Here is a 10,604-nt window from a genome sequence, read left to right as displayed (position 1 = left end):
CTCATTTTAAAACACAAACACATAGCTTTCACAAAAGGAAAATAAAATTTAAAACAAGGTAGAGGAGCAGCCTAGAAGTCACAGCCCAGCAGAAGGAATCCAAGCCATGCTTAGGCAAACAAAAAATAAGATTTAAAACTGATCTCACAGCTTTTCAAAGGGTTGAACCCCTGAAATCAGAAAAACAAGTTGCTTGACTTCCCAGCTCTCCTGGAACAGCTGATGGAGAACTGCTGGCTACTTGCAGCATTCAAACAAAGCGGGTTTGCCTCACAAGACCGAGAAAAAAAGCCAGCATTATGCTCACTCCTACCCCACACCAGTCCTTGTGAGCCAAGGGGAAGAGATGCTCCAGCCCCTGGCACCTCAGGCTCATAAAACCTTACCCAGCTAGGCACAGGCATGTGGCTTAAAGGAGCCTCTAGGAAAGATGCTGTGGAGAGGGAAGTGATGGTGGGGTTTTTTTTATCTTGTCTATCAAGTTAGAGCTTCTAACAGCCAAATAACAAATGAAGGAAAATGGTACACACTCTGCTCTCTACATGTGCTGCTTAATGTTTCCCTATTTAAGCAAAGCCAACAGGTGCAGTGAATTCTATAACCTGACTTTGCTAGCTGTGAGCTTTTGGGAGTACTAGGGAGAAGACACATCACTCTAGAAACGCTGGAAGCAATAAACCAAGCAGGATGGACGAGCTAGAAAGTTTCCAATGCATTTTCAATTAGGAGCACCGTGTTTCTTTTTGCTGGAAGCCAGCAGCATCCCATGCTTCCTCCCTTAGGGAGATTTAAAAGGCATGATCAAGGTTTGCAGCTGACCACGGAGGCAACAAGTTTAACACTCGGACACATATAGAAAAACAGTAGAGTTTTTTTTACAAAAAGTCTATTGTGAGCCCTGTGAGAGGGCACTATCTTGCTACAGGGAAGAGGAAAAGCCAGGTGAGAGCAGGGCGAGCACCAGCTGGTCCAGCTCTGCCCTGACTGCAAGAGATGGAGGCTGGCACTGAAGATGCTTCTCCACTAGTCCCCGTAGCCAGGGGGTTTGCAGTGGTATAAAGTCCCTCCTACAGCACTGAATAGCAGCTGGGATATTTAGGAGGGGCAGGCAATCTCTTTCACCGAAGGGAGTCACCCTGAAAGGCTCAGGTGTGCTTACAAAACAGCTTTTGACCATCCTTCCCTCGCCCGGTGCCCGCCTTGTCCAGCTCTCTGGCCAGGCCGCCAGCAGCAGCTGAAATGCGGACAAACCAGGAATAACAGCCCCATCTACCGGGGTCTTGGAAATGATCCGCACCCTCCCATTTTGCAACTGGGCAACCCACCACCATCATCCACCCGAAACCTGCCAGGCCGGAGTGATGACTGGGTGTTTGCCTGCCCCCAGAAATCCACTTTTGTTAACATACTTGCATCTGAGAGTGGCTAAATCCTGGTAGGATCATCACCTGCCCTGCATTGGTCCTGAGCTAGCTCAGACCCAAAAGGCAAGTATCCAGACTGTCTCCTTCACTCTCGGCATCCCTTCAGCTCTCCAGAGGTGATGCGGCAAACAGCCTCTGGGACCAGAACTAGCTTCTTGGGCAAGGCTAATGAGTTCAGCATTACAGGTGATAATTACAGGTGTGAGCTTCACAGCAGCTTTCTAGGTTTTATGGCAGCACCACAGGGTTTCCAGCCACGGCACAGGAATGAGCAGCGCCTGTGTGTATGGTTATAGCAAAAGCTTGCCCCAGTCTTTGACGCGACTGTCCTCGTGGCAGCCCAGCTCCGAGCTGTGCAACGTGCCACACTTCCTATGCTGAGCTCCCTGCTTCGCATAACCCTAAATCTAACCCACATACAGGGTGGGTAGGTGTATAGTCACTTTGAACACCTGAAAGGTCAGTTGTTTCAGTCCTCAGCATCCAGCTCTGGCTCATACAATACACCTCATTCCCTCCTCTTCTGAGGTGCCTGCTGTTAAAACCCAAGCCCCCGCATTAAGGGTGGTGGGCACACGATGCCGCTGAAAGGTGGTCTGTGCTAGATGCACAGGTGTGCTGCGGCACCCCTTGTTCTGCCCAAGAGTCACTGACAAGACTCTGTAGCAAAATGAAGAGCGTAAGCTGTATGACTCAACCCAAGGAACCCTTCTGGGTGTAGTGCAATGGCATTTAAAATGAACACAAAGATTTTGTACCACAGCAGGTTTCCCTGGCCTTCAAAGCAAGGTTGGGAGCCACCATTTCAGAGGATGCATCCTTTAGATGACCTTTAGAGAACTTACTTTATTCATGTTTGAACAGTATTAGTAAAAACAGTAATCTTGTAGCCAGTGAAACAAACGCTGACAGAAAGATTTAGGACTCTCTCACATGAGAAGAGACATACTAGTTAAACTCAGGCTTTATGAACACTTTATAAACTGAGGTTTTAAGTAGCAGCCCAGAAAAATATGTTTTCAACTACAGAGATAACTAAAACAAAAAAATACCTTCATTATGTAGTTTTATTCATCAGTAATAGGTATAAATAAAAATGACACACTTTCAAATTTGGAGAGTAGAAAAATGGCAGTGAGTATTCTTAAAAAGTATTAAAAGAACAGATAAAAACAGCTTTAGAAATCAGCATCCCAGGAAGCAAGAAATTCAGGAAAGCAGTGTTGTGGATGATATTGTACATAGCAAGACCATGCCCAAGGTGTTTATCACAGCCTGCCTCTTTGCAGGGCTGATAATCAAGGATGTTCTTCATTCCCATTTCTACATACAGCTGTAACACACTGTTCTGCCTTTACCTGTCATACAGACTCGATGCAGATGAGGTTTTCACAAACTCAGAGGCTTTGTGGTTTTCACAAACTCTAGGCTGCAATGGCTAGGAGCTGGTAGTGCCAAGCATTGGCTAGAGGAAAGAAATTTTGCCTGAAATGCTGACCAATGTCTCTTTGGAAGCTGCAGGGCAGCAGGGAGATGTCGCAGCAACTCCTTGGTCCTACAGCAATAATGAGGCAAATCTGCAATGTTTTTCTTCCTCTGCTAGGATGCACGTATTCAAGACGACAGGGTTCATCTGTCCTGAGAAGGTTCAAGATACACAGCTTTGGAGAGTGCTGAGTTCATGACAATTGCGGATTTACCATGTGCTTTACTCCAGGTAAAGTCTATCTGTACCAGGATGCTATTAACACAAGAAAGAAAAAAAAACAATTTAAAATTACAAGATCCACTCCAACTGCATGCCGGCTCTCATAGGTGGGGAGGAAGCCTCCTAAGAGGAGCAGTGAGGTGAATTCATCGACCACACACACAACTCACTTCCCTTTGCATACTTACTTACATGCTGCACATTGATTTTAGCAAACAGGCTTCCAATATGAATATACCATACTCCTAAAAGACAGCATCAATCATCCTACAACCATTTTCACTGTTTCACAAAGCAAAACAGCCTACAGATGGAAAGAGTGGAACACTTTTGCAGCCTGGATTTAAGTAAACAGAGCTGTCTCTCTTCAACGTGCATAAAGCCCTTTGCTTCCTGTAAAAGAAAAGCCTTGATGTAATCCTACAACAATACTTGGACACTAAAAATATCATGTGATTATTTGGGCAAAGAAATTACTGGAGAGGAAAAAGAACATCTGTGAATGGGGGCACATAAGTTAGGCAGGGAATTAGAAAGCACATGTGTATATGAGATTCATGGATCAGATAGTAGCATATTGGCAAGGACTGTTCAACAACTCATTTCTCTAGAGGGGTTCTGTGATGCTCAGCAACATCAGCTAGCTCCTGTTGAGACCAAATGTGGAAGAGGAAGGCTATCTTAAGTATATCCAGCCCAGTTCAACCAACCCAAACCAGATACAGAGAAGGTCGTGGAGAAAGGGAACACTGCCGGACCCTCAAGGAAAGAAATTGTTTTCACTACATGGAGACCTCAGCCTAAGCCATCTTGATTCGAATCAGATCAATCCAGAAGAACATGGTTACAAGTTGTCTGCTGTCCTTTTTCAACATCAACACTGCATTTACCAGAAAAAATTGCAATAATAAACAAGCCATTGTCTCTAGGATTTGCTCCTAGCTCCTCTTCCTATCCCTCTGCACTGCCTCGATAGATCATATCCAGCAGGTATTTGCCACAGGGGAAGCTCTGGCAGATACAAGATCTCCTGCCACGTCTCTGCTGCTGTCTCCACCCCTGTGCTGAGCCGTTGCCTCCCCTGTGCCCCCGGCATGCTGAGGAATGTAGCCTTCCTGCAACGTGCCCTCTGCTGCTGCAGCCAAGGCTGCCTCCTCTTCTAAAGGACTGCCTTTTCTAAAGGGCTGCTATTCATCCCTTCTGCAGAGCTCCAGTCACACGAGCTCTCCCCCCCCACCCCAGTTATCCCAAAAGGTAATTCTGAATCCACATGCAGAGATCCGGCTCCTGACCCTCTTTTCCCAGGCTGCATGGATCCACCTCTCACTGGCAGTTCTTGGTTCTAAAAAAGACACTTACCATAAAAGTCAAAGTGATACTTTAGGAAATCCTTAGATGAAAACAACATTCCAGTAACACATTCCAGTAACGTGCCAGAAATATTTCAGCAACAAGTACTCAGATGTAGCTATCGCTGTTTTAGAACAGCCCCATCACCTACACAGGAGCTGTCTGATGACCACCATATTCTCAATATCTGGAACATATTCACATGAAGGAGGTTACAAAACAGATTAAGAAAAGGGACAATGGTGAAACAGCAATAGCAGTGATTCAAAGTACAGAAGCGTAAGCCTGTGCTCCGAGTTTGGAAAATTTAATGTGGAAGGTGAAAAGAAAGACCAGGGCAACAAATTATTTTGGGCAATCTCAGAGCTGGGGATCGAAATCAGCAGCTGCTGTACAGGCTGTCCGTGGTCCAGCTACAGCACCCACCCAGAGTCCCAAAGCAAGCAGGCTCTCACCCCACCCTGACAGGCGGTGACAGACCTCAGGTGGCAGGAAGGAGCCTCCCACTGCTGGGTGCTGGAAAGCAGAGGACTCAAGGATGTGCCAGAAATGCACATCTGAAAAACACAGCACACAAACAGAATGGAAAGGGCCCTTTCAGGGCCAAATAGTAAAGTGCGTGCATGCCTCTCGGCTAAAAGCTGTTAATTATTAACAATACCTTTAGTTGCCCTGCATCTTATGGGTAGGAAAAATGGGTAAGGAAAAATGATCCTTATGGACAGATATTGTGCAATAAGACATGTAGCTTACTTCAGGTTTTTTTACTGTTAATATGCATCTTACACTAAAAGCAAACAAGCACATGTGCTAAGGGAAAACGATTTAATACATTCTTTACAGGTTGATTGCCATGGCTGAAGTTATAAAAAGAATAGTGAGACCACAGCAACATGGAAAAAGGAATCCAGGCTGAACACCTCTCCGTCTCCAACACCACCCCCATTTCTCTTGGCGAAGGGTCTGCCTCCCATTATTGCTATTAATCACAGAAGTAATATGATCCTCAAGATAGTTAAGGCAGATGAATTAACGTCTTTTTGAGGATTACTGCAGTAATTTTGAGGAAGACATCAGTAACGCGGACGCTAGAACTGCTGTTCCACCGCGGGAGCAGCTCCCACTCAAGGGCTCTCCTCTCCACGCCACGCAGACAGGCCGCCACTCCCACCCGCACCCGGGACCGCCTCGCCCCGCAAACCAGTGAAACGCCGGGCGGGGGCGATGAAGCGCGGAGGGAGTAGCGGGAAAACCAGCCCCGGCCCAGACGTCACCCCGTGACGTTCGCCCTCGCCTCCGGACGTCACACGCACCACCGCCCTACAGTTGGCCTCCCGCTGGCCAATAGGGAGCCGCCGCGTCACCAGGGGGCGTGGAGGCAGGGAAGGCGGGAAGCGGGAGGCGCTCCCCAGGCAGCCGTGCCGTAACCCGGCGGGGAGGGAGGACAGCCCCGCACACTGCCGCGGGCAGCGCCGGAGCCCACGGCCCCCAGCTCCCCGGAACAGGGCGAAACAGCAGTTTACAGAGGCTCCCACCCTTGGGCCAAGGACCGTGCCCCAGGCTACCCACAAGTTTAAAAAAGCAGTACCAAGCACGGCGTGTATTAAACCAGTCTTTATTTCTCTCACAGTATAGCGGGACTGAAGTTAAGACCACTCCGTGGCAGTGCCAACCCACTCAGTAGCCTGGGCTGTGGGAGCTGCTGACCAGTCCTCGGTGGCAGGCTGGGCACTCCAGTCCTCTGCAATTACAAAGACAACAACACTTAGTGCACCCCAGCTCTTCCCACCCACTACACCACACCCCCCACTTCCCCCAGACATCCCCCAAACTGACCTGTGGGGAACTGCTGGATGGGCACAGACGGGACCTGCACTCCCTCAGACCAATCTGCAACCTCGGGCTGAGGAGGAGCAGTGAATTCAGGAGCTGGGGCCGTCCATTCTGTCTGGAACTCCTCCTTCGTAACTGCTTTCTCAGCAGCAGCCTGCTCCTCCTTTTCGATCTGCAATGGAAGAGCGCAGCCTAAGTCTCCCAGAAACACCTCACCACCCTCACTATCGCATACCAGACAACACGCACCAACCAACAACAGACAAGACTAATTAACCACCACCTTACATGTGAAGTGCAATTATTACACTGGCAAAACTTGTCCTCAACAGCAGGCACACAGGACCGTGGGGCAGGAGCACAAGCAGGACACCTCACACAGCCCCACTTCCTTCCACAGGTCTCCTACCTCCTCAGGATCCCTGTAGAAGTACAAGTCAGGCATGACTTCCCATGGGTGCTCACGGGAGATGGTGCCACGCATGCGCAGGACCTCCCGAGCCAGCATCCACCACATCAGACCCACTGAATGGGCTCCCTGGAACAGAAGAAAGTATGTAAAATTTCCTGCAAAGCTAAACCTTTGAGAACACCTTTTTTTCTTTAAAAGAGCAAAAGGCTTATTTGCACTCAATCCCAGGTTCTTGCTTGGCAAGAGAAAGGCATTACTTGCTAACGCCCAGACTTAAGTACTTCGACTCAGGAAAGAGCAACTTTTCAAGTACCCAGTGACATTTTCAGGTCTCTGCAGAAATCGCAGCGCACTTCAATCACTAGCATCTGCATTTGCTGTACACAGCATAGCCTGAAGCAATTCTCCTGCTATGGAGTTTCACACTGCTCACTACCCCACGTGAGTCTTGTCCAAAAGACAGGAATTATGCTCATCGTGTGCTAGAATGAAGAAATAGAAAACTTGACCAAATGAGCAAACCTTACACACATGCTTGGATTTGGCTTACATTAATTTTGGTGAGTGACAACATCTAGATAGAGATCAGGTAATTTCCCATCTCCCTAGACTTCACCTTTCAGGTGGTTTCTGGCAAGGTAACATTTCAGAGCAGTTTCTTCATCAGTTCACTTTATCTTTCATTCATATTCATAAACTGTGGCAAGAATGACTATCAAACTCCACTCACTGGGCCACAAAAGACCCTCATGGCATCAGCGAAAAGTCCCGCCAGGTTACTATAGCACACGTCCTACACTTGAGAGTTCCTTGGCCAGAAACTGGCCTCAGCTCCAAGCTCCAACTGTGTGCAGCTCTTCTCCTCTACCCCACCCGCCTGCGAGGCCTTAATTAGCTCCTCACCCCGGGAGACATGTGAGATACAAGCCAACCCTCCCCTGCAGAAAGTGTCCATCTTGCAACCTAGGGCATGCTCTGGAGGAAGCAGCTTTGAATGTTACAACAAAGCCGTTACCTTATTGTTGCATGGAATAGCAATATCCACATAACGCAGCGGGGAGTCAGTGTTGCACAGTGCAATGGTGGGGATGTTGACATAAGATGCCTCCGTCAGTGGCTGATGATCAGCCCGAGGGTCCGTAACAACCAGGAGTCGTGGCTCACGGAAAGCCGCTTGGATCTGATTTGTGAAGGTACCGGGGGTAAAACGTCCAGCAATAGGAGTAGCCCCAGTAGCAGCAGCAAACTTCAGAACAGCACGCTGCAAAATGGACCACAGCAAAGGTGAAGCAGGAAAACTGCATTTCAACCGAGTTACCCAGGTATGCTGTCAGTGAACACACACAAAATGTAACTGAACTATCTGTTTCAATTCCTGCGAAATCAGGGCTCACCAACACCTCTGCACTCAGAATGAGACAAAACAAAAATGCTCTTAAAAATAGCTACACCAACACTAGGAGTTAAAAAGACCATATCCACCAGCAAAGCAAGAAGTCGGGACACAGAAAAAAACCCTTTTTTTTTCCTGAACTTAGTTGCAAGCTCTGCTCCAAAGTCTCATAAGCAAATCATGAAAGGGGGGATAAAACAAACAGCTTATGAAAAAAGCAAAGCCGATTTTCTTCTGTTGTTTCTACATCCTTTCATTATCCAGTAGCATAACTTCAGGAACTACAGGAAAAGCTCAGCAGATTACACAAACTGTAGCTGCGTCCATTAAAATTGCAGTTGGCAGTCCTTACTCACTTGCAACAGCTTTCAACTTCTCAGGCATGTGGCAGGGCCTACTATCAAACTCCATTCACAGAGGAGGCTCCTCTCCTGGCGTTAGCGAAAACCCTGCCATCCAGTTTGCTGTAGCACACTTCCGACACTTGAGAGCTCATCGGCCAGAAACTGACCTCAGCATCAAGCTTTAACAGTGTGCAGGGCAAGTCCATAGGAACCCAAGCTTTTCCCTTGTAAATCCACCCCTTGTCATTCATAATCTTCCTGTATGTTTGTGGCACCACCTGCATTACTCCAAATAAACTAATCTCACAGATAAACTTCAGTGGCTAATTAGATTTTATTTAAAGGCTGTGTCCCCTTCTATGACAGAACTTTTTGCTAAAAATCCTGAGATGAAATTAAAAACATACTAGTTATTATACCTCGCTAAATAACAGAGCAAGTTATTTATTTGAAAACTTTTGTATCAGGCACTTATTGTTCCCAAAAAGCTGTGCTGATGACTCAGAGAATTATTGGGGGGGGGACGGGGGGACGACTGACCAGGGGAGCTGGTCTGACCAGGTCAGCACCAGGGGACTGACCACGAATATGCCAGAAATCCAACACGAAGTAGCCAAAGGAAGATATGAAGGAAAAACAAGTTATCAAACACCCTGAAACTACAGAAATGGGGGGCAGGTTTCAACTGATGTCTTCTAAGCTGCAAGTGCAACAGAAGAAACATGCTTCCAAAACAGTGTTCCTAGAGCCAAAATTCATGTTACCCCCTTTTATCATCAAGCTGCCACTGGCAGGCAATGATGCATGGCAAGAGAGTCCTGCTCCCAAGACTGCAGGCCTCATGACCAACAAATGTCCATACCTGTCCCGTATTTCTAGAAGAAATGACGCTCACATCAGCTGGGTTCTCAATGGCAACAATGGCACGGGCTGCCAAGAGGAGCTTTTCCCAGGTCCTCTTCAGATTGATGATGTAAATACCTGTTGGTGACAAAAGGCTTTAGAGCAACCAGCAAATGCAAGATCCTAAAACAGAATAGCACTCTTCTGCCACTAAACTTGTCACATGGCTGTGGTTACTCCATAATGCTAGTTAGTGGAAAGCTATTCCAAGGATAATCCTCCCATACGGTTTTAACATAGCACACTTCCAGCACCTGTCAACATGAACCAGGGCCTGGTATGAGCTTCTATCTTTTAAATAGAGTGCAGGTCAAATTGAAGAACAATGCAAACAAGCATCAGAAATCGCTACTGAGACCATAAAACCATTTTGATGCTATAGTCAAGAACTAGCAGAACTGCCCAAATCCAGCTATGATTGATTTACCAAGTTCTGAAATCTGTACTTCGTCCTACTTCTCCGAGTAACATGATTCAATCACTAAAGACGTCTGCACCTTTCAGGCCATGGAGAAACTGCTAGTGAGCTCAGGCATTAGCACTTTCCCGCTTTCCTCAGCTGTGCCTGCAAAATCCCTGCCGCCCACCCAGGGCCACCCATCCTACGGGTTTACCATCGCTTTTCCTTTTGTAGATATACTGCTCCATCTGGAAGTCAAGGTTGGTGCCTCCCAGGTGGGTCCCGGCAGCGAGGAATTTGAGGACATCCTCCTCCTTCATCTGCAGGACATCGAGACCTCCGGACATTGTGGGGTTTCCCTTTGGAAGCGACGACAGGGAACCTGCGGGGACAAGCACCCGGCTCAGCCACGCGGGGACTCCCACCTCCCTCCGCCCCACGAGGGCCCGGGCCAACGTGCCCGACGGGAGCTCCAACCGCCATCTTGGCTGCGCCGGCCGCCTCCTCCCCCCCCCCGCATCGGGCAGGCCTTGGCCTTCCCCGCGGCTCGACCAGGTCGGGCCGACGGCACCGCGGAGGGGCGCAGAGGGGCGCGCAGAGGCCCGCCGTCAGCGCCGCGGGGCGCACACACCACCGCTGCCCCCGAGAGCCGCCCGAGCCGGCGGCCCGGACTCACGCTAACAACGCCGTGTGGAGGCCTAGGCGGGCGCGGAACGAAAAGGAAGGCCGTCTTTGAGTGACGTCTATATATAGCCTCCCCGGCCAATGGGGAGCCGCGGGAAGGGCGGGGCCCCGCCGGTTGCCAAGGCAGGAGGCGCCCAGCGACCGGGGGCGGGG

The 10,604-nt window shown here is 48.7% G+C and overlaps 1 protein-coding gene and 2 non-coding genes across 3 annotated transcripts; all 3 read right to left on the bottom strand.

Annotated features, from left to right (window-relative positions):
- Positions 1 to 6,081: 6,081 nt before the first annotated feature.
- Positions 6,082 to 10,539, bottom strand: RPSA (ribosomal protein SA). Its single transcript, XM_072853748.1, has 7 exons — positions 10,444 to 10,539; positions 9,982 to 10,149; positions 9,327 to 9,445; positions 7,743 to 7,988; positions 6,725 to 6,853; positions 6,319 to 6,487; positions 6,082 to 6,223 (listed from the first exon to the last, which is right to left on the bottom strand). Exons 2-7 carry the CDS (start codon positions 10,112 to 10,114, stop codon positions 6,129 to 6,131), a joined length of 891 nt encoding a protein of 296 aa, XP_072709849.1. The 5' UTR covers positions 10,115 to 10,149; positions 10,444 to 10,539; the 3' UTR covers positions 6,082 to 6,128.
- Positions 7,423 to 7,582, bottom strand: LOC140648702 (small nucleolar RNA SNORA62/SNORA6 family). Its single transcript, XR_012041315.1, has one exon. It is a non-coding gene; the product is annotated as a small nucleolar RNA SNORA62/SNORA6 family (small nucleolar RNA).
- LOC140648701 (small nucleolar RNA SNORA62/SNORA6 family) lies at positions 8,501 to 8,660 on the bottom strand. The gene has a single exon (XR_012041314.1). It is a non-coding gene; the product is annotated as a small nucleolar RNA SNORA62/SNORA6 family (small nucleolar RNA).
- Positions 10,540 to 10,604: the final 65 nt, after the last annotated feature.

Source organism: Ciconia boyciana, chromosome 2, assembly GCF_034638445.1.
Source record: "Ciconia boyciana chromosome 2, ASM3463844v1, whole genome shotgun sequence".
Taxonomy (NCBI): Eukaryota; Metazoa; Chordata; class Aves; order Ciconiiformes; family Ciconiidae; genus Ciconia; species Ciconia boyciana.
The sequence above is the reverse complement of the archived record's forward strand: the minus strand, read 5'-3'. Positions and strand labels throughout refer to the sequence as shown.